A 27,908-nucleotide genomic window follows, 5' to 3' on the forward strand; every position below is an offset into this window, starting at 1 on the left:
GTTTTTTGTTTCTTTTTTTTCATTTTTTTGAAGCTGGAAACAGGGAGAGACAGTCAGAAAGACTCCCGCATGCGCCCGACCGGGATCCACCCGGCACGCCCACCAGGGGCGATGCTCTGCCCCTCCGGGGCGTCGCTCTGCCGCAACCAGAGCCACTCTAGCGCCTGGGGCCCGGGCCATCTTTGCTCCAATGGAGCCTTGGCTGCGGGAGGGGAAGAGAGAGACAGAGAGGAAAGCACGGCGGAGGGGTGGAGAAGCAAATGGGCGCTTTTCCTGTGTGCCCTGGCCGGGAATCGAACTCGGGTCCTCCGTACGCTAGGCCGACGCTCTACCGCTGAGCCAACCGGCCAGGGCTCATAAGGTAGTTTTAATCAATACTTCATTCCTTTTATTTGTCTAAATCAATTATTCCTATGATTTTTGAAAAATGATGATATTCTAGCTGCATTGTTCTGTCTACATTTCTTGGGCAACATTATTTTTATCATCCTTTGTCAGGAAACTCTAAGAAAACTACACTGGGGAAGTAAATTCACTAATAGACAGGGTTCCCTTCCCCTCAAATCGTTTCTAATCTTACATAGATCACCTTTCCAAGCGATTTATAGGAGCTTCCCTCATTGCTACTTGAACAAACAGCGATGCCCTTGTCTCCTACTCGTCACCCACAGGCTCCTCCTCCTCCTCCTCCAGGTGTCCCCTCCCTGGAGGCTCAAGAGAAGGAAGTGACGCACCGGAAGTGTCCTTGATTTCCCCCTCCCCTTCCAGTGGGGGAAGAAATCAAACCCCCAAGATGGCGGCGTCAGAGGAGCGGGTGGCTGAGGAAGGAGGTGGCGGCCACGGCGACAGCGGCTCCTCTTCGGCCATCGGTTCTGCCCAGCGTCTGCCCCCAGCGCCCCCGCCCCAGGCCCCGCAGCCGGGGTCCCAGGCGCCCCCAGTCCCCGCGCTGGCTCCGGACCAGCTGCCTCAAAACAACACGCTGGTGGCGCTGCCCATCGTAGCCATCGAGAACATCCTCAGCTTTATGTCCTACGACGAAATTAGCCAGCTACGCCTGGTGAGGCCCCGAGGGACCCCCGCCGGCCGGCCGAGGTCGGGGGAGGGTCGGAGAGGGGGGCGCGTCCCCCGGGGAGGGAGCCCCCGCGCGCCCAGCCAGTGCCGGGACGGAGCGCGGCCCGCCCGCCCCAGAGTCTCGGTGCCTGTCAGCGCCGTTGGTCCCGATGCCGTCCTTGCTTCAGGGCTGGGGCGACTGCCCGGGGGAACTTGGCCTTGGATGTTTGTGTCCCCGATCCCGGCTGGAGGCGGGGCGGGAGTTGGGCTGCCCACCTCTGCCGGTGCGAGCGTGGACACCTAGTGGGCTCGGCGGCTGCCTTTTTAACCTCTCCTTGGTCCCGGCGGGGTGGGGACCCAACTCCGGATGACCCACCATCCCAGCCTGTATGGTCTGCCCGCAAGAATGTATTGTTCCTCCAACCACCCAAGTTTCCTTGCTGGAGAGGGCTGGGTTCGGAGAACTGGAACCACAGCACCCCGTAACTGACCAGTCAGTGCAGCCTGAGAAACTCCCAGGCCGGCGTCGCTTCGCCTCTGACACGTCCCACCCAGAGTGAAGCCACCTGCCCCTTGCCCGGGGCTTTTGCTCTCTCGCAGTTCATTTCCTAACTAGGGATTTGCGCCGACCTTTACAGAGCTTTTGTACCTGACAGCACAGTCGTTCGTTCAGCCAGTGATTTATAAAAATAATGCATTGGCCATTGGGGTTTTCTTTCAGAGGTTTGATGGAAGGTTTGATGAATGTCTTAGTTCAGTCACATTTTGCTTCCTTTCTGTGAATGTATCTTTAAGTGGGAAGGGAATTAAGGAGGTGGACATTTTTAAGTGATTGCAAACAATTCTGTGTAGATGCTAAATCTGGCCAGGATTTTTAAAAAGAGGACAAAGACATTATTTCTGAATGTGCTGTGTATAGCATTTTCTTACTAATCAATATGCTGCATTTTAGGTTTAAACCTCCAGTTTAAAATTTATCATAATTGCAGTTTTGAAAGGAATCGTGCTTATTTTTTAAAGAAGGCTTATTAATATTAATTCAAACTGATGGCCAAATTATTTTCTAGTTAACACAGCATTTCAGCCATTCCAGTCTGCAGGATGGAAGATTCTTTAGTTGAAAAGTGATATTTCAAAATTGAAGTATCTCTGAATTTTCAAAACATGTCATTCTTAGAATTTCATATAGAATCTTAAATTATCTGCCAAATTTGTATAAAGGATGGTGTTTGATCAAGATTCATGCTCTACTGTCTGGAAATTGGGCATAACATTTGATTGAATTGAGCCTTTCAAGCAGACAATAGCTTTGTAAAGCTTGGAATGGTCACAGTTCTGTTTTATAAGTGTTGAGGAAAACTGTGGGGTTTTGTTCGTTTGTTAGCTGTACTTTTAAAAAAATTAAAAACATTTTTAAGGGTGGGGGGACTAGCCCATCCTAGGAGACAGTTGAAACACATCCCACAATTTATTAAGTGATACGTCTTTCAACAGAAATATTCAGTTCTATTCTTAATTTTTAAGGAATTATCTATTCAAGCCTTTTAAGGATTCAAATTTGTAGTTTCAAACAAAGATTCTTCACAAGGAGCCCTTACTAACCCTCTGCACCCCTCCCCCCGCAAAAAGATTCTGCAACCAGTTTTAGATCTCAGAGATGTTGTTTTTCCTCTACTTTAACTGCAGAGAGCTTACATGTTTCTTTACTTGAGGTTAATGGATAATTCTTAGATTAAATGCAATCTTTTGTGGGGGTTCAGAGGTATCTTGGGTTTTAGATTCTATGGTTTGGTGTCGTAGAGTACACAATTCAGGTTAACTTAGAAAAGAAAGATGTTCTTTCTCGCCACTAGATGTCAGCATTAATTTAATTATGGTCTTTATATGAAATTGGCTGTCAAGAAACTGTCTGGTAGGTACTTTCCATAGTTTTTCTATTTAAGTGGCCATTATACCTAAAGAATTGTTTGCCCAAAAATCAAGGCACATTAGTATGTATGCTGCTATGAAGTGTATACAGATTACATAATTTCTTTTGTTGTTTTTCAGGGGAATTAAGGCTGGATGTGCTTGGAAGAGAGTGACATAAATTAAGAACAGAATTATTTTTATAAGCTAAATGTCAACTACTCAGTGGCAGATGAGCTAGTTTATGTATGGTTCAGGTGTTTGTTTTTTTCTCCCCAGTTTGCTTGCCTTATTGAGAGCTCAGTTGTAAGTATGTTGGCACCAAAATTAAAGAACAGGCACACAATCCATGTACTTATTACTCTGTATTTTCTTTAAAAGATTTGTTCTACGTTGGAATTGCTAAAATATTATTTTTCAGTTATTTGTGCACTTATGTTGATGCTAGGCTTTGCTTCCTGTTGCCATGAATAATTGAAACTTGACTCTCTGGTTCAGCTATTTCAAGGGACTGTCCAAATGCTTTATTAAATCTTTTGCTTGTTTTTCTACCTTCTGCTTGTTCCAAACACATACCCGGAGCATGGAAATCCTGATTACACAGAAATTGTCCTTTAAATATTTAACCCTTCTAATGTATTTTAAATTATTTGGTGGGACACAACTTTTATAATGACAAAACCAGAACTTTGAGTTGTTCTCCCAGCATATCAGACAGCTTTGTGCTGATGTAGCATTAGACTGTCGCCTAGACCCCCTTGACAGGTCTGAGAGCTTTTGAAACAGGAGGCAGAGGTTAAGAAGTGAGGTCCCACTCCTAGTGAGGAAGCAGAGTAAAGCTAACTTTGAAAGTATAACATTGACTCGTGAGCACAATGTTCTCACTCCCTGAAAAATGAGTATGGAAGGCTTTTTGAGAAACTTTTTAGGGAAATCGTACCAAATATTTTTCTATGGTTCAAGTGGAGCACCTATAAATTTAATGGAATCTTATTAGTAGTTCAGGACATAGATTTGACTTAAGGTTAAATTCATAAGTCTTGCTTATCTAGAAAAAAAATTTTTTTTGAGAGAGACAAGAAGGGAGAAAGATGAGAAGCATCAACTTGTTGTTGCCGTACTTTAGTTGTCCACTGTGCCTTGACCAGGGGGCTTAAGCTGAGCCAATGACCCCTTGCTCAAGCCAGCGACCTTGGGCTTCAAGCCAGTGACCATGGGGTCATGTTTATGATTCCCATGCTCAAGCCAGCGACCTTGGGATCATGTTGACAATCCTGTGCTCAAGCCAGCAACCTCATGGATTCAAACCTGGGACCTCAATGTCCCAGGTCGACGCCCTAGCCACTGCACCTCCACCAGTCAGGCTCTGGAATGATTTTTTTTTTTTTACAGAGACAGAGTCAGAGAGAGGGATAGATAGGGACAGACACACAGAAACAGAGAGAGATGAGAATCATCAATCATCAGTTTTTCGTGTGACACCTTAGTTCATTGATTGCTTTCTCATATGTGCCTTGACCGGCGGGCCTTCAGCAGACTGAGTAACCCCTTGCTCAAGCCAGTGACCTTGTGTCCAAGCCGGTGAGCTTTGCTTAAACTAGATGAGCCTGCACTCAAGCTGGCGACCTCAGGGTCTCGAACCTGGGTCCTCCACATCCCAGTCCCACGCTCTATCCACTGCGCCACTGCCTAGTTGGGCTGGAATGAAATTTTAACAAAATACATAAATACATGCTTTTGTTCCAACATATTTTTCCAGAGTACTCTAGCTAGTTAAATCTGTTACCCATTTTAAATTCCTTTCATGTCTTTTCTTCCAATGTTGGACTGTTTCAATTATAGAGAAGGTTGATTTCGTTGGAAATTTGAAGGAAAATAAAAACCATTACTTTGGTCCTGGCCGGTTGGCTCAGCGGTAGAGCGTTGGCCTGGCGTGCGGGGGACCTGGGTTCGATTCCCGGCCAGGGCACATAGGAGAAGCGCCCATTTGCTTCTCCACCCCCCCCCTCCTTCCTCTCTGTCTTTCTCTTCCCCTCCCACAGCCGAGGCTCCATTGGAGCAAAGATGGCCCGGGCGCTGGGGATGGCTCCTTGGCCGCTGCCCCAGGCGCTAGAGTGGCTCTGGTCCGATGCCCCGGAGGGGCAGAGCATCGCCCCCTGGTGGGCAGAGCGTCGCCCGTGCCAGGTGGATCCCAGTCGGGCGCATGCGGGAGTCTGTCTGACTGTCTCTCCCCGTTTCCAGCTTCAGAAAAATACAAAAAAAAACAAAACACATTACTTTTTTCTTAACTGGGCAAAATGTTTTCCTCATATCTCTGGCTCTATACCAGTGGTCCTCAACTTTTTGGTCTTGAGACACCTTTACACTCTTAAAAGTTACTGAGGACCCTAGGAGCTTACCTTAGAAAATTCTAGAAAGCACAAGAATACAGTCTATTAGCTGTCAGAACAATGTCACCAGACGTCATGTTGCCTCTGGAAAACTCCATGTGTTGTGACAGAATTGAGAATGAAAATGGCAAATAAAATCTTAGCATTATGAAAATAGCTGGCGTCACAAGCCCATGAAACAACCTTGGGAGCCCCAGGGGACCTCTAGACTATACTCTGAGAACACTGCTCTTTATTGCTGTATTATAGAAAATACATGATTTCTTTATTGCTGCTTTTTGTTTTTTCTGCATCATCTTATTGATTTTATTAACAGGTACTTAAATACAGGTAAGAAATGGTAATATTTGGAGGACAATTCATTTTTCCTGCAGATTCTAGTCTCAGTAACCCTGCCCACGTATCACTAAAACAGAATGTTCTTTGAGCACACTTACAGAGCATCAGGATAACAAACACAGGCAGAGTAAATACAGGAATGACAGGGTAATCAGGAGAGGCTCCTTAAGATAATGAGTTTCTATCCAGTTAGTAAAGGTAGAAGAACATTCCTCTCGGGGAAAAAAAAATGATGTGTAATGTAATGAAATAATTGCAGAAGGGTGACTTAGAGCAATTAAAATGAGATTGGCTTTGGATGTGTGGCTCTTAGGTGTCCTAGACTAGTGATCAGACTCCTCCCTACCGTCTACCTTTTATTTCACAGACTTGTCAAATTTAAGAAACTGTTTTTGAGAACCTCCAGGGTTGACAGCTGTTGAGGGGAGACGGACAAGTAAGAATGTTAAAAAGAACAAAACAGAAAAATACCTCTCTCTTATCATCATCATTTCATTAGGAGACCAGATATACCTGTATATACTGGTAAGCTGAGAGGTAAATGGATTCTTACAGTGTTTAAGGAAGGTACTATATCTTAAAAGGATGGCTTGCGCCTATACATTTCAGGATTTTTAGATGAGGAGAAAAAGATAGAGGTTTCTCCCAATCACCTGCTTCTAGCATCTTGCACTCAAGAGTAATTGAAACAAACACCAAGCTGTTCAGTTTCCCAAACATCCTCAGTCTGCTCTGTACATGCATCGCCTTCTGCCTGCAGCTTCTGCCCTGTTTCCTCTCCTGGAAAATGCCTGTGCCTTCAAGTGATAATCCCTCAGCAAAGCCTTCTGTGATTCTCCTTTGAACTGGACTCATAGTATTTCTCAGTTCCCACTTCACCATTATTGCACATCCAGATCAGGACGATCTTTGGAAGGCCCTGTTTCCCACTATGTGTAAGCTCCACATATCCTTTCATAATGAATCCTGATGGCCTTAGATAGTCTTTGTGCAGTGTGAGTACTCATTATTTGTTGAATAAATGCAATCGTTCTTAAAACATTTCACTGTTCTGAGCAAACAATAGAAAACATATATTATTGAAAATAAGTGTTTTCTGTATCAATTATTATAGCACCTAAAAATCAGTTGCTTAATATTTACCTCCAACTGAGGATATCAGAAAAATTTTTTAATTTAAAGTTTTTAGGTCACCAAGGATGTCTTTTACAAGACCATTTTGAGAAGCTGAGTCACTAAGAAAAGTACAGCAGAAGATTAGTTGAGACTGATCAGTTGAGCAAAATTATTGAACTCTATATAGTTGCAGATCACTAAATTTAAAAAGACACTAGCCCTGGCCAGCTAGCTCAGTGGTAAAGTGTCGGCCTCGTATGTGGAAGTCCCGGGTTTAATTCCCGGCCAGGGCACACAGGAGAAGCGCCCATCTGCTTCTCTGTTTCTCCACCCTTCTCCCTCTCCTTTCTCTCTCTCTCTTCCCCTTCCGCAGCCAAGACTCCATTGGAACAAAGTTGGCCTGGGCACTGAGGATGGCTCCATGGCCTCTGCCTCAGGCGCTAGAATGGCTCCAGTTGCAATGGAGCATTGCCCCCTTGTGGGCATGCCAGGTGGATCTCGGTCAGGCGCATACGAGAGTCTCTCTCTCTGCCTCCCTGCTTCTCACTTCAGAAAAATACAAAAAAAAAGGGACTAATTAGAAGACTTAGATTCTTAATTTCAGTTTGCCGATGAATAACTGGATGACATTGGACAAAACAAATGATTTCTTCAGGCCTCCATTTTCTCAGCATAAAAAGAAAGAATGGGTTCTGGTGTCTACGATCCTTTCAGTTCAGTAATAATTAATAAGCAGCCTAATTCTTAATAATAGCCTCTGAATTAACTGGAGGTAGACATCAAGCGTTCAACTCACTTCAGAACTATAGAGCACTAACGACAGCAGGAAAAAATGGTTCCACTAAATTTCTACAGCATCTTAAAATCGAACTAGTCCAGTATACTGTATGGGGCAGGACAAAAGCAGGTTTGCAGTTGATCAGAGGGGAAATAATGCAATAATTAGTAAATAACAATACAAGAGTAAACTCTGTGTTTTTTGCATACTCATAACTGTAAACCTACTTTTCCTCCGCTGTATTTGAAGGCATCTAAGAAGTGTGGCCAATTATAATTGTGAGACTTTCAATGTCAAATTAAAATATGAAGAAAAAATGTGCATCTTAGAGTCAACTACGATTTTATACTAAAGATTAAGTTTAATAGGAAAATTGTGGTAAATGTGTCTTGCATTGTTGCAAAGGGGCATGGGGGCCCAACAAATCAAGGAAGATTTCTAAACACAAGTAAAAGCACATTTAAAAAAAAAAAAATTTTTTTTTCTTTTTTCTAGAGAGTCAGAGAGAGGGATAGATAGGGACAGACAGACAGGAATGGAGAGAGATGAGAAGCATCAGTCATCAGTTTTTCGCTGCGACACCTCAGTTGTTCATTGACTGCTCTCTCACATGTGCCCTGACCGGGGGCCCTCAGCAGGCTGAGTAACCCCTTGTTCAAGCCAGCGACCTTGGGTCCAAGCTGGTGAGCTTTTTGCTCAAGCCAGATGAGCCCGTGCTCAAGCTGGCGACCTCCGGGGTCTCGAACCTGGGTCCTTCCGCATCCCAGTCCGACGCTCTAGCCACTGCGCCACCGCCTGGTCAGGCAGCACATTTTTTATTACTGACCACTTAAGTTAGAAAATGATGAAAAGGATAGGCATGGCATTTAAAATCCTGAAGTAATTAACAAAGCAAAACCACACCTAATTTCTCATACTAGAACATCAAGTAATAGGCCCAAGCTATATGTCTTCATTGTAGACTGATTTATTCCATTAGTTTCTTTTGTATTTATAGTATATATAAATGCACTAATAGTTTTTGACTACTAGTCAAAAACTGACAAAGATGACATAGTAGTCATCTTTGTATATTAGACTCCAAAATTTTTTTAAGTGTTTTGGGAAAATGCCAGATTGCTAGAATTTTGTTTTATTTTAACAACTGGGGAAATAAAACTTTTTTTCCTTTAGTTTTGGGAAGTTATACAAATACCTGTAAATATAGAGCTAGATTTTAAATGAGATAATTTTGCTTTGCAAGTTAGAATACCCTGTCAGCAGTTACCTTGAAACTACTTGGGGAAATTAGTATATCTTTGTTTCCAGAGGTCACTATGCTTCTTCCTCAATCCTAAACAAAAGATACATGATCTGCTATGTCTTTGTTTTTGTGCTCTGTGTCAATCAATGCTTATTGAACACCCATGAGAGGCAGAGGACCACATTACATACTGCTCTTTCCTTACAATATTGACTAATACTTAAAGAATCTTTGACTTTGGTGGCGCGGTGGATAAAGCGTCAACCTGGAAACACTGAGGTTGCCGGTTCAAAACCCTGGCTTGCCTGGTCAAGGCACATATGGGAGTTGATGCTTCCTGCTCCTCCCCTTCTCTCTCTCTCCCCCCCCCCAAAATGAATAAATAAATAAATAAGAATCTTTGACTTTGGCTTTTTGATGCTATTTTGCCTTTGTGCCTTCCTATTTTCTGGTCTTATCCAGCCTTTAATTTTAAATGTCAACTGAGGCTCCATTTATAAGCCTTTATTTTCTTGTCTTCCACATCTTCATTTGGGGTTTCATCTACAGTGATTTCAGCTATCTCAATGTGAAATTTCCAGAACCATATCGTTAGTCCTAATATTACAGTTGCTTATTGAAAATGACCAGCTGTCCAATTAGGAGACCTTTGAAAAATGGGTGGTCTTTTAAAAGTTATTTCTGATGACTGATTTCTCTGCTCAAATCATGGGAGATTTTATTCCTCCCAGCTTTGCCTACACATCTGATCTATCTTCAGAATGGTTTATATTCATTCCAGACTTGGTGCCTCTGCATGTGCCCTCACCTCTGATTTTATAGTCCTTGCCATCTCTTCCCTCAAAGCTCAATTCCAATCTTGTATCATGCAGTCTTCCTTGGTTGACTTTATCTGGTTATTTATTCATATGCTCATCACCCATCAGTACTTACGCACTCATACTAGTCAGTACTCAGATATTCAACTAAGTTTCTAGATTATTGAAAGATAGCTAAAACCTAGTTGTTAACTAGATCCAATGCAGCAGAATTCTATTATGATAACATAATTTAGACAGTACCTTAGAAGGTTTTTTAAAAAACATTTTTGTTACTTTTATTTATTTATTTATTTATTTTTTACAGAGACAGAGAGTGAGTCAGAGAGAGGGATAGACAGGAACGGAGAGATGAGAAGCATCAATCATTAGTTTTTTTTCATTGCGCATTGCAACACCTTAGTTGTTTACTGATTGCTTTCTCATATGTGCCTTGACCGTGGGCCTTCAGCAGACCGAGTAACCCCTTGCTGGAGCCAGTGACCTTGGGCTCAAGCTGGTGAAATTTTGCTCAAACCAGATGAGCCTGCATTCAAGCTGGTGACCTCGGGGTCTTGAACCTGGGTCCTCTGCATCCCAGTCCGACGCTCTATCCACTGCGCCACCGCCTGGTCAGGCAGAAGTTATTATTACAATAACTGATCTTAATTTTTTTCTTTGTAAATTTATTGCTGCTGAAAAGTTATTTGCATTATTCATCTCGGAAATTATCGAAGATATTATAGAGTCCATAATGACAAGAAGTATTTTTGTACAAGTATATTAGGAAGTACCTCACATCAAATAGTTCTAACAACAAAAAACAGTTTTACAACCCCCAGGTTTTATTCTCCAGAAGTACCCCTTCCAAGTCTTTGAGTTATTTTATTAATATTATTAGCTGACTTTATACTATGAAAGATGAGAACTTAGTCTGCTGTTTCCCCTCATCACACACACATACACACACACACACACACACACACACACACACACACACACTCTTTTCTTTTCTCTAGTAACACAATACAAGTTTCTTTTTTCCCCACGTAAAGTTCAATACTGGTGTGGTGGTGTGGTTATTCAGGATTGGGGCACTGGTTCTCAAAGCGTGGTCCAGGGATCCCAGAGGGGTTCCCAAGGCCCTTTTAAAGAGTCTATGAGATGTAAAATATTTCCATTACAGTTTTAAGAAGTTATTTGCATTTTTCACTCATTCTTTCAGAACTGCACATTAGAACTCGAGTAGTTATATGACATATGATGATGTCATCATACTGATAGCTAATGGAGTGCGTGCTTGTGCATTATGTTTTTTAGAATTTTCTAAGGTAAGACAACCTCAGTGGACTGAATGCAGGAGCCAATACAAGGACTCGCTTCTGTTCTACTCCACACATCAAAGAGATTTGCAAAATGTAACTCACTAATATTTTGTTTCAGAAAACCATTTTTTCTTAGAAAGTTATGTTACTGTGTATTAATTTTATTATTTTTTTAGTAACATTGAGCAACTGTTGGTAACTAATTTTGTTTAATGAGAAATAGATCTTTCAGCCCTGGCTGGGTTGCTCAGTGGATAAAGCATCATCCCAGTGCACCTGCGGGTTCCACCCTAGTCAGGATGTACGAGAAGCAATCAGTGAGCACGTAACTAAATGAAACAACTAAGTGAAACAATGAGTTGATGTTTCTCTCTGTCTCTCAAATCAATGGGGAAAAAATATGGTAGATTTTACCATATTTTAAAATATTTATTAGAATTACTTTTAGTATTTAAAATGTACTACGTTTTAATTTGTTTTGATACTGAAAAGAACTATTTTCCTTGGCACGTTTCCTTAGTACCCTTCACATTCACTTGGCACATTGTGATCTGAGAAGTAGCTAGCATTTAGTATGAGCGTATGAAGGCTGTTATTAGCATCAGCCAGTTTGAATTTTTTGTCCCTGTGTTCCCAGGGGAAAGCAAACTTGTATCAAGAGTTTCATCAGCCTTTCATTTCAACAAGTATTTGTCAGACATTTGTGCTTGGGTGTTAAGAGAAAGAGAAAAAAGCACAAGACAGCCCCCTATATAGCAAGAGCAATTTAGATTTATTGCTATATAGATTTATCTCACCCTCTTGCACTTTCCACATCCATATCTATATAGCAAGAATGTTCAGGCTGAGTCACTGCAGAGTTCTCAGGGGTCAAAGAACAAACACATACTATGTACTAGGTCTCATTAAGATAAGAAAGATGCTGGAATACATAACTAAGCATATGGAGACAAGTTTTCAAATTCATACTAAGTTAAATAAAATTTATTTAACATTTTTTATGTGATACTTTAGAGTTTACCAAATGATTTAATATTCATAATTTCATTTAATCCTGATGACATGCCTGAGTTAGATACTATCACAGGTTACAGGTGGCTGACTCAGGCTTTCAAATGGTCAATGGTCGCTGACTTGCTTGAGAATACGTAAAGCAGCAGTTTTACGTATTCTCCCCTGTGGGTCAGCGACCCACAGGTTGAGAACCGCTGACGTAAAGGTTGGACTCCAGTTCAGCTGTTCTGCCATCTGACCCCATGCTCTTACTGTATATAAACACCATATTCCTTAAGGATTCAAAGTACTTGAGGTTCCACTACACTTGTTAAGGTACTTTGGAGGATATCATACTAGAATAGAGAAACTGTCTATAGTTAACCCAAATCACTGGTAGAAGTGAATAAGAATTCTCATTCCAGTTATAGATCATAAGAACTTTGTGAGAGGCTGGACTCAAGTTTGAATATACATTTTTGGCTAACAGAAAATTTCCTGTTTTAAACCATTAAAATCCTTTGAATATATTTTTACTGATCTTCAGGACTACAGCTTCTGATTATTATAACAGTGAGGATACACTCAGAACTATCAACAAATACCTGAAGTAAAGGAGTAAGTTTTTCTTTCCTCCACATACTAATTTTTAATGCAATATTATAAAAATTACAAAGTATAAGGGGTTCACCCACATATACTGACTCAAAGATTCAGACAGCAAATTGAGGGACATACTAGCACAGAACTTTCAGCATTGTTATGTGTCTTAAGTTAACTGTCTGTTATTAATCTGATTATTACTTTGTAAAATTCTTCTTTCTCTTCCTCTCTCCCCATAGGTTTGTAAAAGAATGGACTTGGTCTGCCAGAGAATGTTAAATCAGGGATTTCTGAAAGTGGAGAGGTACCATAATCTATGTCAGAAACAAGTCAAAGCACAACTCCCAAGGTATGTCATGGCTGGCAATGGTAATAATTTACAGTTGGGGATTTTGTTTTGTTTCTTGACTTTTTTTTTATCTGAGTAAGAGTTTACCTGTTAAATCGGGTTCCAATTTTTGTAACAAAGGATACCTAGATCAGAATAAGTGATTTTTACTATAGTTTGTTCCCTCTCACCATCTCTCTTTTTTTTTAATTCGGTGAGAGGAGGGGAGGCAGAGAGACAGACTCCCGCATGCACCCCGACTGGGTTCCACCTGGCAAACCCACTAAGGAGTGATGCTCTGCCCATCTGGGGTGTTGCTCTGTTGCTCAGCAACCAAGCTCTTCTTACTGCCTGAGGCAGAAGCCATGGAGCCATCCTCAGCGCCTGGGGCCAACTTGCTCTAATTGAGCTATGGCTGCTGGAGGTGAAGAGAGAGGAAGAGAGAGAGAGAGAGAGAGAAGCAAGAGGAGGAGAGGTGGAGAAGCAGATGGGCACTTCTCCTGTGTTCCCTGACTGGGAATCGAACCTGGGCAGATGCTCAGTCATGGAGCCAATTGGCCAGGGCTCCTCTCACCATTTCTATTCAGTTACTGGAGGTTCTAGCCAGGGCACTTAGGCAGGAGAATGAATTAAAGTCATTTAGATTGAAAGGAAGCAGTAAACTCTCTGTGGTCACCAATGACATGATCTTGTATGTCTGTAAACTTCTACATAAGGAATACACTAATTATTAGAGCTAATAAATGAGTTGGACAGGGATATAAGATACAAGATCCACAAAAATCAATTGTATAATTGGATATACTGGCAATAAACAATCCAAAAATGGAATTAAGAAGATAATTACATTTATAATAGCATTGAAAATAATAATATAATAATAAATATAACAAAAGAAGTGTTGGACTTGTACACTGAAAATTACAAAACATTGTTAAAAGAAATTAAAGAGGAATTAAATAAAAAGACATTCCATGCTCATGGATTGGAAGATTTCCTATTGTTAAGATGACAGTACTTCCTAAATGGATCCATATTTTCAATGCAATCTCCATCAAAATCCTAGCTGTCTTTTTTGAAGACATTGATAAGCTGATTCTACTATTTCTGTGGAAATACAAAAGACTCAGAATAATCAGAAACAATCTTGCAAAAGAACAGAGTTGATGGAGGACTGCCACTTCCCAATTTCAAAACTTAATTCAAAGCTACAAGTCAGCCTGACCAGGCAGTGGCGCAGGGGGTAAAGCATTTAACTGGGATGCAGAAGACTCAGGTTCGAGACCCCGAGGTCGCCAGCTAGAGCGCAGGCTCATCTGGTTTGAGCAAAAGCTCACCAGCTTGAGCCCAACGTCACTGGCTCAAGCAAGGGGTTACTCGGTCTGCTGAAGGCCCGCGGTCAAGGCATGTATGAGAAAGCAATCAATGAACAACTAAGGTGTTGCAACGCGCACCTTATGATTGATGCTTCTCATCTCTCCGTTCCTGTCTGTCTGTCCCTGTTTATCCCTCTCTCTGACTCTCTCTCTCTCTCTGTAAAAAAAAAAAAAAGCTACAAGTCAGATACATCGTTCTCATTCCTCTCCAGTTGTCTTGCCACCTGACCCAACTCCAGCTTCATGCTCAGTGTTGTGCTCAATAAAATGAAAATAATTTTTAAAAGAAAATTCAAAACTACAATAATCAAAACGTGTGGTACTGACATAAGGGCATACATGTAGATCAGTGGAAGAGAACTGGTAATTCAGAAAATAAACTCTTACATTTTTAGTCAATTGATTTTTAACAAGGACGCCAATACTATTCAGTGGGGAAAGAATAGTGTTTCCAACCTCTTTCTCACACATGCAAAAGTTAACTCAAAATAAATCATAAACCTAAGTGTAAATATTAATGCTAGACTATAAAACACTTAGACAAAAATAGTACTAACATTCATGAACTTGAATTAGTACTGGTTTCTTAGATATGACACCAAAAACATAAGCAACAAAAGAAAAGGTAGGCAAACTAGACTTTATCAAAATATAAGACTTCTTTGCCACAAAGGACATCAAGAACGTGGAAAGACTGGCCCTGGCCGGTTGGCTCAGCGGTTGAGTATCGACCCGGTGTGTGGACACCCCAAGTTCGGTTCCCGGTTAGGGCACACAGGAGAAGCGCCCATCTGCTTCTCCACCCTCTCCCCCCCATCTCTCTCTTCCCCTCCTGCAGCCAAAGCTCCATTGGAGCAAAGTTAGCCTCCATAGCTGAGAACAGCTCCATGGCCTCTGCCTCAGGCACTGAGGATGGCTCCGGTCACAGCAGAGCAACGCCCCAGAGGGGCAGAGCATCGCCCCCTGGTGGGCATGCCAGGTGGATACAGGTGGGGCACATGTGGGAGTCTGCCTGCCTGTCTCCCGGCTTCTCACTTCAGAAAAATTTTTAAAAATAAAAAAAAAGAAAGAAAGTGGAAAGACAACCCACAGAATGGGAGGAAATATTTGCAGCTTATATGTCTACTAAGGGACTTGTACCCAGATTGTATGAAGAACTCTTAGAATTCAACAATAAAAAAGCAAGCCAATTTTAAAATGGACAAGGGATTTTAATAGACATGTCTCCAAAGAAGATACATTGAAGATCAAAAAGCACATGAAAGATGCTCAACATGATGAGTCAGCAGGGCCTTGAGAATCAAACATTCTGAGATAGCATTTTACAGTAAGTAGGATGGCGAAAATAAAGACAAAAAATGCTGGGAAGGATATGGGCAAATTGGAACCTTCATAAATTACTGATAGGATTATAAAATGGTGCAGCCACTTTAGAAAAGTTTGTTCCTCAAAAGGTTAAACACAGTGCTACCACATGACCCAGCCGTTTTATTCCTAGGTATACAATGAAGGAAAATTGAAATATATCCACACATATGTTTAGAAATGAATGTTCATGGCAGCATTATTCATAATAGCCAAAAAAGTAGAAACACCACCAAAGTCCAGCAACTGATAGACAACCAAAATGATGGTATTATATACCGTAGAATATTATTGGGCCATAAAAAGGAAATGAAGTATTGATATACTACAATATGAATGAACCTTGAGAACTACGCTAAAGAGAGAAGAAACACCACATACTGCATAAATCCAGTTATCTGAAATGTCCAGAATAGGCAAACCCCTAGAAACAAAGTAGATTAGTGGTTGCCAAGGGCTGGGCAGTGGCAGTGCCTGATAATATTTATGGGCTTTCCTTCTGTAGCAGTGAAAATGTTCTGAAATTAGTGCTGATGGGTCCACAACTCTGGATAAACCTAACCACTGAATTGTATACTTTAAAAGTGGATTTTATTATATGTGAGTTATAATAAAACTTAGAAAAGTTTAAATGAGCTCATTTTATGGACAGAAATATATACTCTCTTGTCTCTATGTCCATGTGTAATTCTTTCATTTTTCTCATTTCTCTCATTCTCATAGCCATTAGACGCTGAGGATGGCTCCATGACCTGGATTGTGCTGTGTGCCTTAGGTAGTAAAATAGCTTGGTTGCTGAGCAACAGAGCATGCCCAGTAGGGGGCTTGCCTGGTGGATCCCGGTCAAGGCACATGTGGGAGTCTGTCTCACTGCCTCCCCACCTCTCACTTAATAAAATAATAATGATGATGATGATGATAATAATAATAATAATTGCCATTAGGCTTGATATAGCCAAAAAATAAAACAAAATTTTTTTTTCTAAATGTTTTGTCAGTATTAGTCCTTGGCCAAGATTTCTGGACATAGTGATTCATTTGTCAGTACAGTTGAATTATGACCCACTTGTAGATTCCTGAATTGACTTACACATGTTAGTCTATTTCATTAAGACAGTTTGATTGCTTAACATTTTAGTCCACAGTACATCTTTAAAGGTTGCTTTTTTAATTATAGGAGAGAGTCAGAGAGGAGAAACCATTCATTAGCTCGTCACGCAGATATCCTTGCTGCTGTTGAAACAAGGCTTTCGCTATTAAATATGACTTTCATGAAGTATGTGGATTCCAATCTCTGTTGCTTCATCCCAGGAAAGGTAAATAGAATTGCTTACCTTGAATAGATGGATTGTGCTGTGTAAACTTTATTATAAAGTTCCAAAGTGATTTTTAAATGTCAGAATTGTTCCTACTTCTCTGGAATGAGTTTCTATGAATGGATTTGTTTAGCTTCTAAGAGAATTTTTTTTTTTTTTTTTTTTTACAGAGACAGAGTCAGAGAGAGGGATAGACATACAGGAATGGAGAGATGAGAAGCATCAATCATCAGTTTCCCGTTGTGACACCTTAGTTGTTCATTGATTGCTTTCTCATATGTGCCTTGACCGTGGGCCTTCAGCAGACCGAGTAACCCCTTGCTCAAGCCAGTGATCTTGGGTCCAAGCTGGTGAGCTTTTTGCTCAAACCAGATGAGCCTGTGCTCAAGCTGGCGACCTCGGGGTCTTGAACCTGGGTCCTTTGCATCCCAGTCCGACCCTCTATCCACTGCGCCACCACCTGGTCAGGCTGTAAGAGAAATTTGAATCATTTATGTGTTCTTTATATTTGAAATTTTAATTAACAGATATACATTAAGAGCCCTGCTGTTCTTTAGAAAAGCTTGTGAAAAAAATTTTGAGCTTTTACTCTGTTAGGATGCCAAAGCTTCAGCAGCAATGAACAAGATAGGTATTGTCCTTGCCTTCAAGACTGTTATAATTTGGGGGAGGCAGAGTAGGAGGCACAAGCTGGGTTTTGTTTTGTTTGAGAAATGTTTCATGACACAACTTGATAAAACCTCCAGATTTGAAAAGAATAAATAATTCCTGTATAGCAATATACTCAGAGCTAAGTAATAGAACTGTTTAACCCAGAAATAAGTATATATGGCATATTTGCTGTTACTGAGTTAAAGACCCCAGCACTCAGCATGCTGCTCATACCTTCAGTAGTATCTTTCTCACATTGAGTGTAAATTCAGGTGAAATATGTCTATGGCCTTCTATATGGAAGGGTGGGAATGGAGTTCAAGGTCATTTTGTTACTTAGTTGATACTACCAAAAGCATCAGCATGGTTAGAACTAATTAATACCTAGATAAAATCTGATTTTTTTTTTTGTTATTTCCATAGATAATTAACATTGGCAATATTTCATATGTACTTTCTCCATTTTTAATTTTATGTGTTTATTTTGGGATGAATCTGTTTTTCATTTTATTTGAAATATTCTTTAGTGTATCTCACTTTCCTCAAATGCTTTTGTAGGACATTCTACAAGGGTGACCAGTTAGACGCTTTAGATGTGATTTATAGGCTTTACCTCTAAGTATTCCTGGGAAGTTCATTGAACTAGAATAGGCTATCCCCTGGAGCCTCATTTTTATTGCATATCTCATTGTTAAGAATATGAATATTTATTAAAAAAAAGAATATGAATATTTAAGAAACATCTTACAGTTTTCATAACCTCAAAGACAGTTCAGTCGGCAGTTCCTAACAAGAGTTGAGTTGTTTGGGCAGAGTCCACATGGCTGCCTACCCAAGATATTGAGTGTCTGGCCTTGACAGAAGTGCTGACCTTTATTTCAGTTCATCAGGATCATGTGATTGGAATGGTGATCTTTACTGTCTAAATAAATGAGGTCAAATCTAGTTGCTTCCCCATTTTTTGGAAACCCCACTTGTTGACCTCTCACTCCTCGTACCAAAATAAAAGAACAAAACCAAGTAGACAGCAATGGAGAGTGTTTTAAGTTTGCAAGATGCAGCCTGACCAGGTGGTAGCACAGTGGATAGAGTGTTGACCTGGGATGCTGAAGACCCAGGTTCGAAACCTGAGGTCGCTGGCTTGAGTGCAGGCTCACCAGCTTGAGTATGGGATCATAGACATGACCCCATGGTCACTCGCTTGAAGGCCAAGGTCTTTGGCTTGAGCAAGGGGTTACTGGTTCGGCTGGAGCCCCCTAGTCAAGGTACACATGACAAGCAATCAATGAACAACTTAAGTGCCACAACTATGAGTTGATGTTTCTCATTTTTTTTCCCTCTCTCTCTAAAAAAAAAAATAAAACCTTTTAAAAAAAGAAATGTTGGTCCTGGCCGGCTGGTTCAGTGGATAGAGCGTCAGCCTGGGATATGGAGTGGGATTGATCCCTGGTCAGGGCACACAGGAGAAACGACCATCTGCTTCTTCTTGCTTTCCTGAAGCCAGTGGCTCGCATGGTTTGAGCGCTGGCCCCCGCTGCAGAGGATAGCTCAGTTGATTCAGCATCAGCCTCAGATGGGGTTGCCGGGTGGATCCTGGTCAGGGTGCCCGCATGTGGGAGTCTGTCCCACTATCTCCCCTCCTCTCACATAAATAAATAAGTAAAAAAAACCTTAAAAATGTTTTTCATAACTAATATTTTATCATCTCAAGCCTGGGTAGGATTCAGCACATGGCCTACTGTAGAAGGTGTGGAAACAGCCTCTCATACTATTTCTCCTGCAGGACTGGGGGGTTTTCTATCAGGACTCACAGCTTGAGTGAAGGAAGAGGTAGATAATAAGCCTATCTCAGAGTTGAGTAAACGCAGTAGAAGCAATGAGTGGGTTGGAGGTTAAGATATTCTGGGGACAGAATCTTTTCATTAACCCACAATTTGGGGGAGGTAAAAACCCATTGGAATAGTTGTCATCCAGACTGGACATCTTCAGAGATGTGAAATATTATCTTTGGGTCTGTGCTGAAGCCATGGGAAGCAATAAGGATGACCTCCAGGGGTTAAAGCTGGCTGTAAAAATGCCTAAAGAGGTTCAGCTACTCTTCCAGCAAAAGAACTGTAAACCAGGGTTGTCAGGATTGTGTTTCTTCTCCATGTGTGCTATGCCTTGTGTTTTCCCACCGCAGTTCTCATGAAATGAAACAGGATCTCCTGCTACCCTTTGGTGGTGGCCAGAAGGTGGGGTCTGAGGAGACCTCATTGTAATCCATAGCAAGTCTTAGGGAAACAAAACTTCAAGGGGCAGAGCACGGGTGGCAGTGCAGGAGAGAAGGGGTCAGGCTGAGTTTCTGGGGCCTGGGATCTGGGCTAGTGGGAAGTGGGTTTGGTGGGTAAGTAGAATATGGGTGTGGCGGCCCCTACCCCTGCTCGCATACAGGGTTTAATTTCTTACTTTAGTCCTCTGGTTTCTTCAGCAATGAGTATCCCTTTTTTTTTTTTACTTTTTTTTTTTTTTTTTGCATTTTTCTGAAGCTGGAAACAGGGAGAGACAGTCAGACAGACTCCCGCATGCGCCCGACCGGGATCCTCCCGGCACACCCACCAGGGGCGACGCTCTGCCCACCAGGGGGCGATGCTCTGCCCATCCTGGGTGTCGCCATGTTGCGACCAGAGCCACTCTAGCGCCTGAGGCAGAGGCCACAGAGCCAACCCCAGCGCCGGGCCATCTTTGCTCCAATGGAGCCTTGGCTGCGGGAGGGGAAGAGAGAGACAGAGAGGAAGGCGTGGCGGAGGGGTGGAGAAGCAAATGGGCGCTTCTCCTGTGTGCCCTGGCCGGGAATCGAACCCGGGTCCTCCGCACGCTAGGCCGACGCTCTACCGCTGAGCCAACCAGCCAGGGCCAGTATCCCTCTTTGTGTCACTTATTTACATATATGTCCCTAATTACACTGTGGTTATCTTCGGGGCAGGAGCTGTATTTTATTCATCCTAATTCTTTAGCCCCAACACAGTACCTGGTGCTTACTAAGTATAAGTATGAAACATACAAAGAATTATAACAAGGCCAAAGCCATGTGTTACAGATGGTAATAGTATCATCAGTTAAATCTCTTCATAGGACTTTACAGGAATTGCAAAATAAGCAGTCACTTCTCTCCCTATTTAGCTATTTTCTTTAAAAAAAAAAAAATCAAAAGTGCTAAGGAGAGTTTATTGTTTTAGGTTATTGATGAGATCTATCGTGTGTTGAGATACGTCAATTCTACCAGAGCCCCTCAGCGAGCTCATGAAGTGCTTCAGGAGCTCAGGGATATTTCCTCCATGGCCATGGAGTACTTTGATGAAAAGATTGTTCCAATACTAAAGAGGAAATTACCAGGATCAGACGTGTCTGGAAGACTCATGGGCTCTCCTCCAGGTATATCGTTTTTACTGTGTTCAGTTCATAGCATTCATCCGTAGATGCGATAACTTAATTTTTCTCCATTTAATTTTATATCTTGAACTTTGCTGTGTCTATAAATTTGTTATCAACAATATCATTTTTAATGACAAGTTGAATTCTAGACCATAACTTATGTAACTGATTCAGTGCTATTAAGCACATTTGTCTTAGCACTCTGAAGAACAAGCTTATGGCCAAAATTCTGTACATATTCGTAACTACTGACTTAAAATAAATTCATTAAATTGCTGAGTGAAAAGTGATGTAGAGTTGTATTTTTTAATGTTTCTGAGTAGTTAATATTCAAGATCCGAAAGCAAAAATACCAGATAAGAGTCTTCATGGAAATGTCCAGTGAATTATTTCAGTCCCGGTTGTCTGGCTGCTCCTTAGAAGACAGCGTACATGAGGCTGTTTGAACATTGTCACTTCTCCTTTGCTAGCTATTTTGCAAAAGCATACTGGAGCCTAGAGATTCATGCCCTTATCTAAAGGACTAAGTTGTTCAATGTTCTCAACCCTTGTAGATATTTTAAATCAGGGAAAAGAAACTTAAGTAGAACATTTTGTTCTGGTTAGTTAGCTTCCTGGAGTACTCAGTGGGGTAACTGAGTGGCTGGCTGTAATTTAATAATAAAGCCTGTGGCATCTCAGCATTGATGTATCTATTATTTATTGAGTGCCTGTTATGATGTGCACAGCACTGCACTCTGTCCTGTGGAGACTAAAAGGAAGTGTAATATGTGGTGTCTGCTCTCAAGGATCTTACTATTTTAAAAGGTAAGACATGCCTGACCTGTGGTGGCGCAGTGGATAAAGTATCAACCTGGAAACGCTGAGGTTGCTGGTTCAAAACCCTGGGCTTGCCTGGTCAAGGCACATATGGGAGTTGATGCTTTCTGCTCCTCCCCCTTCTCTCTCTCTCTCTCCCCTCTCTATAATGAATAAATAAAATCTTTATAAAATAAAAAATAAAATAAACTTTCCTTTAAAAAAAAAAAAAGGTAAGACATACCCAGACTCAAGTTCAATTATTATAGGCAGAGATGTATTTTCAAGGAGTATGTCCACTTAAATGCCAAATGAGAGCAGAGACAGAATTTTAAGGAAGACCACTGTCTGGTCTGATTAAGACCTAACAAGAAGTAAGAGTTGACCTGAGCATTGAGGTATTAGTGGAAGTTGGATAGAGAGAAAAAGAGGGAGGAAGGGAGGGAGGGAGAATGAGAAGGAAGACTCCATCAGCCAAGGAAAACATTCTGGTTATTGTGATGTACAAGGTGAAAATCAGAATGATGGGTTTAGGGTATGAATGGATCTGTCTGGTCCTTTAGAAAACATTCAGGAGATAAGGCTTAAAAAAAAAGTAGGCTATTAGTTTAAAAATAGTGATTTTTATGTCCAAGTTACATTCTGTTATTCCTAAAACAGAACGGTTCCAAAGCCTTCCTGCATGATGTCAGAAATGCTTCACAGTCATCATGAGTGATGTAACTTGCTCTTTGATAGCATCTCTGTTGTTTAGCCTCTGCATATAACTTGAGTGCAGGGAGACCTTCAGAGCATGACAGGTCTGCACTTCTAGCTTGAATGTTTGTTTGCTTGTGTGAAATAAGATAGAAAATCATTATATTCTCATTTTACTACTTGTATTTTCTTACTAGGTCCAAAAGTGTTTTATAATATTTTAAATCCAAGTTTATGCCATTAAATGTCCTTACCCATTTGCTGGCACTCCACATGTTGCCACGTGAACATGAGAATTAGGGTTCAAACTCATTTATAATTAAAACTAGGTGTCTGATTAATCCATTAGATTTAGTAGATTGCAAAGAAGAAATGATCAGGACATTCATATACATTCTGATATAGATATACATATATATCAGATCCTTGGATAGACAGATATACGTTCTGATGTAGATAGATACACACACACACACACATTCTATTTCAAAATAAGTTTAATTTATAAAGTATTACTGGTAGCGGGACATTTTAAGTGATTAACTGGCCATTAAAAACTATTTTTCCACAGTTCCAGGACCTTCTGCAGCCCTAACAACGATGCAGCTCTTCTCCAAGCAAAACCCTTCAAGACAAGAGGTTACCAAACTCCAGCAACAGGTTAAGACAAATGGTGCTGGCGTGACTGTTCTCAGGCGTGAAATTTCTGAGCTTCGCACCAAAGTGCAAGAACAACAGAAACAGCTCCAAGACCAGGACCAGAAACTGCTAGAGCAGACCCAGATCATAGGTGAACAGAACGCACGGTTGGCCGAGCTGGAGCGCAAACTGCGGGAAGTGATGGAAAGTGCAGTAGGGAACCCCTCAGGGTCTGGGCAGAATGAAGAGTCTCCCCGGAAACGGAAGAAGGCAGCGGAAGCCATAGACTCTCTTAGGAAATCAAAACGTCTCCGGAATAGAAAGTGAATCGGAATGTGCTTCTAGCTCCAGAGGAGGGCCTGGCTTAGTAGCTGAGCAGTTATGCATATCAGGATGCTGTGAGCAACATGGTGTCCCTTCTAGGCTTCTAGGCTTTCAGAACACAACTTCAACTTGAACTCTCATGGTTGGGACATTGTTTCCCTGCTTCTCCCGGTTGAACTGACGCACAGAATCTTTTTACTTTGCAATAGATTTATACTAACCAGACCTATTCTATCATGTTTTGAGGAGTTAACTTTTTTCTGTGCAGCTAATGTTTAAAGTAAGTTTTTTTGTTTCTGCATATATGCACATTACTTAAGGATCTTAAACCAGTCTTGACAGACTAGAAACCTAACACAGAAAATGTCCTGTTCACTTGAAAGCAAAGACCTACTTTTTAAATGGACAGTATCTTGTTTAAAAAAAAAAAAAGTTGACTTTTTGTTATAAGTGACCTTTGTTTGGAATGTCTGAAAAGTAGTAAATGCTTTTTGGTATTGAAGTAATGGGTAACTAAGACGGACTTCCATAGTTGACTGTAGAAGGAGCCTCTACAGTATTGACTATATATTTTTATAAACTACTGGCAAGGGATCTATCCAATTATACCATGTTTCAGTTCTCTATGGGGGCCATGTCCTACATTTGCATGGATGGATGCATGCATTGCCTAGGCAACTCACTTAAAAAGCTCTTGCACTGGTATTGATCTTGAACCTCTATACTTCTCCACTTTTTAGAGCATTGTCTTAGTTTATTTAAGCACTTAACATCTTCTGCCACAACAGCTGGCCCGGGGTGGGGTGGGGTGAGTCCATTTGTCCTCCAGTTCTATAAGAACAAGAGAGTATTAAAGCCCATTGCTTTATCTATTCTCTGTAGAGTTCAGGTACACTGGCTAAGGCAGAACCCCAAATCCCAAGGCTCTTTCTATCGATATCAGACCTCTGGTAACTAGTACTTTTCCTTACTCGCCACTGTGTGTGCTCATTGGGTAAGTGTGATGGCCAGTCGTGTAAGTAGGGTACCCAACCTGTGGGATGCAGTTTTGTCATTGAAAGACGTTCATTGAAGGACACTGTACTACAAAAAAGCATTTTGATCATTTCATTTCTGGGGGATGACCTGAGGGAAGCTTTTTAATACGAATTTCAAGCTTTCCTTATCCAACAACTTTAAACAAAAGCTTTAATTTCATTTGCACTCCTGTGTTGAGCTTGTAACTGGAAAAGCATGTCTTGCACTGTTTAACTTTCTTAGTGGTCACTTTAACAACCTCCAGATTGTGTGCAGTGGTTATTTTCCCCAGTTATATATTTTTTGAAACATTCAGCTATTACTGTGCTAGTTTTATTTTAATGTACTAAATTATGTTGTTATTATTTGACTGTTAAGTTCTTTTAAACAACTGTTGCCTTGGGCTTCAGTTATTTAAAATAAATTTAGGTGTAATGTAGAAAACTGTCCCTTTCAAGGTAGGCATTTGATACCTGTATAAAACCTAAGGTTTTGGTAAGTACCTTACTTGAATAAAAGCACAAGGTTATCACCTTTTTTCTTTTTATCCGTCCAACATGACATGGTTCTGCATCCTTCAGATTAACCTCACCAAATGAAACTCTTTATTACCCATTTTTTATATAGTCTTTACATAATATTGTCCTTAGATTTTGATCAAGTCTATGTCTAACTTTGAAACTCTATTTACAATGTAGTATGTTTTCAATGAAAAACCATAAAATAACATCCAAGTGTTTCATGGCTTGTTGGGAAGATAATTTTAAAATAAACAATTTCCAAAAAAAGATTTGTCAGCCAAGGTCATCCATAAAAGTCCCCGTCTGGAACTCATTTTCTCAGCAGGTCTCATTTTTTGTAATCATAGGATTTAGCCATATTGTCATACCTTTGGAGGAGGCCTACTGGAATACTTATGGCCTTTAGTAGTCTGCTTTCCTGGTAATAGGAAGACTTTAAGTAACAAAATACATGTTTTCAGGTTTACAAAGTGTGATCCTTATGCATCAAAGGGATATAACCTCAGATGATTTAATAGTTGTTAATGAGTTCAAGTTGCCTGGGTTTCTTTATAAACTTTATCAAGATGCCCTAAATGCATCTATAGTCTTCCATTAGTTAACATGAGTACGTGGCTTTCATACTAAGCTTTCCCACTATTAGAAGGTAGGTTTTGTTTCAAAATCCAAGTTTTACAGTATACATTTGTAATCATCTGTCTGTAAGGTAAATGAGTTGCGACTGTTAATGCATGAATGTCCATAACAGTAGGAGAATAAAGCACTACAGTTGTTGTTTTTTAAGTCTGAAATCTTACTTAGACTTACCTACTAAAACATGTTAGGATATTGCCTTGACCAATTTGATAGCTTTTATACTTGCTTTGGTTAAGCATAATGGTATTTAAGACTCAATAAATCACAAATTATTTGGATCAGCTAAAACTGACATATGTTACAGGAAAACTAAAAATTAGTCTCCTAAGAGAGAACCATCCTGCCCAGGATCATGCGTCAGTAATATAAATGCTATAATGTTGATACTGTGTTGTCCTAGAACAACATTTCATACAATATTCTTGTCATCTTCCTTGGCTGTTTTTCAGAGGCCACTTCTCTATTTTAATGGGTCATTCCCACTTAAAAGTTGACTGTGGTACAATATTACAGACAGATACAATGTGAAAAGGCATATCTAAGAAAAAAAGAAAACTGCCCCCACCCCCACCCCCCCGCAGGAAGCTCGGCTTATTTCCTGCACGGACTTAGCTTGGTTTTTACATGTTCTGAAATACGAACTCATTCACAACATGAGGTTATAGAACCTGTGGCTTTTTCAAGCTTCTCTTTTGCTGTACAGAGCCTGGAAATAATGGGGCAAACACAGTTGTATTCAGAGTTACCATGTTTTAAAAACTATTGGGGTGCCATCAGGTCTAGGGCCACTGGTTCTGAAAGCAACTTTTTTGTAAAACGTGTTTTTTGGAGAACTGAACTTTACAGGGGCTTGCCTTAATCTCTATTTAGTAGTTTCAAGATGTATGTGCTATTGTTCTACTTGTTAAAATGTTAAAATATTCTATGTAGTCCCAAAGGTGGGTAAAAGAGTATAAGTAATGCCTAAATAAATAAGCTAAAAGGTGTCACTACAGCTGGATTTTTGAGAGAAAATGGACATAGGAACATAGGCTATGTATAATAAACAAAAACAATAGCACCTTAAGATTGCACTATTTTATGCATTATTTTATATGCCATTTCATAGCCTGCACTTTAATCTCCAAAGAAACAATGTATGATGTCCCACTTGTTCCTTATTATTAATAAACTTTTTCCTAAGACAGGGCACTTAATTCTATTTTACTATACTGAATTAGTTTCTTGGAGGTGGACGCCTTCTTTTGAGTTCTCTATTTCCTTAGCCATAATATTTTCTAGGATCTAGGAACTCCCTATCTTACTGAATCCCAACAGTCTATAATTTTAATTTAATGTAAAATCTCATTCTTGTTGGTCAGCACTATCTTATAGCCTGTTCTAGCAATGAGTACCTGTTTGTTAACACTTATCAAATCATCGACATACGTCACATGCTGTAAGATTTGAAGCCAGGATTAAGGCATTCTGAAAGGAAACATCCTGTAGAATGCAGTCTCTTAGAAATGGTGTTTCTAACAAAATCCAATTTGATATGCTGCCCAGTTCTTTGACTAGGGAGCTGTCTGAATTAACTAGGCCACAAAAAGGTTGATAAGTTAAAACTACTTAAAAATAACAAAGTTCTGTAGCCTGCCATTCTGAAGTAAATTATTTTTTAAAAGATGCTAAAGTAATCTACAAAATAAACTAGCGACTCATTGGCTGCCACCTACCATGATTTTATTTTTAATAGCAATATATGTGTAATCATAAATACGATAGGCTCAAGTCATATGGGCTTTCACCAGCTTCCTAAGAATTTCTGTTAAGTTTCTGAAATCAAAAAGTAAATCCAAAATTTTCCTGTTGTGTCTGAAGAGAATCATGGGATTGAGAAACATATTGATAATAATCTATTAGGTCCATCGCCAAAGTATACCGGTCCATATTCAGAACTATACCAAAAGTTTAGAAGTGTTTAAAATTCCTTTATGTGGTACCATGTCTGTTTACTTATGCTCATGAGCAACAATAAATTGCCAGTTTACCTTCTGGAATTTTCATTGTTATAACCACATTCAATTACTGGAAAGTGAAAAACACCTCCCGGTCACACAACAGGGTACATAAATAAATGTGTTGTTACCAGAGCTGCTTGTTTTCTTTGTATTTCATGCACAAAAGGTTATGGAACAAATGCCACATGAACAGCTACCAACTCTTGAAGCTGTGGAGGAGTGTGTTTTACATGTTACCTGTGTCCTCACAACTAACTTATGAAGCAGGTTTCTCTGCAGGGAAAT

General features: G+C 40.5%; 1 protein-coding gene and 1 non-coding gene across 2 annotated transcripts; both read left to right on the top strand.

Annotated features, from left to right (window-relative positions):
- Window positions 1-689: 689 nt before the first annotated feature.
- FBXO28 (F-box protein 28) lies at window positions 690-27,755 on the top strand. The gene is made up of 5 exons (XM_066380965.1): window positions 690-1,057; window positions 12,782-12,891; window positions 16,789-16,927; window positions 20,797-20,992; window positions 23,058-27,755. Exons 1-5 carry the CDS (start codon window positions 794-796, stop codon window positions 23,450-23,452), a joined length of 1,104 nt encoding a protein of 367 aa, XP_066237062.1. The 5' UTR covers window positions 690-793; the 3' UTR covers window positions 23,453-27,755.
- On the top strand, window positions 7,021-7,096 carry TRNAT-CGU (transfer RNA threonine (anticodon CGU)). The gene has a single exon. It is a non-coding gene; the product is annotated as a tRNA-Thr (tRNA).
- Window positions 27,756-27,908: the final 153 nt, after the last annotated feature.

Source organism: Saccopteryx leptura, chromosome 1, assembly GCF_036850995.1.
Source record: "Saccopteryx leptura isolate mSacLep1 chromosome 1, mSacLep1_pri_phased_curated, whole genome shotgun sequence".
NCBI lineage: Eukaryota > Metazoa > Chordata > Mammalia > Chiroptera > Emballonuridae > Saccopteryx > Saccopteryx leptura.

Coding starts and splice junctions, on each gene's coding strand:
- FBXO28 (XM_066380965.1), top strand. CDS start 794: ATGGCGGCGTCAGAGGAGCGGGTGGCTGAGGAAGGAGGTGGCGGCCAC. Junction 12,892..16,788: donor GTCAAAGCACAACTCCCAAG/GTATGTCATGGC, acceptor TTTTAATTATAG/GAGAGAGTCAGAGAGGAGAA. Junction 20,993..23,057: donor ACTCATGGGCTCTCCTCCAG/GTATATCGTTTT, acceptor ATTTTTCCACAG/TTCCAGGACCTTCTGCAGCC.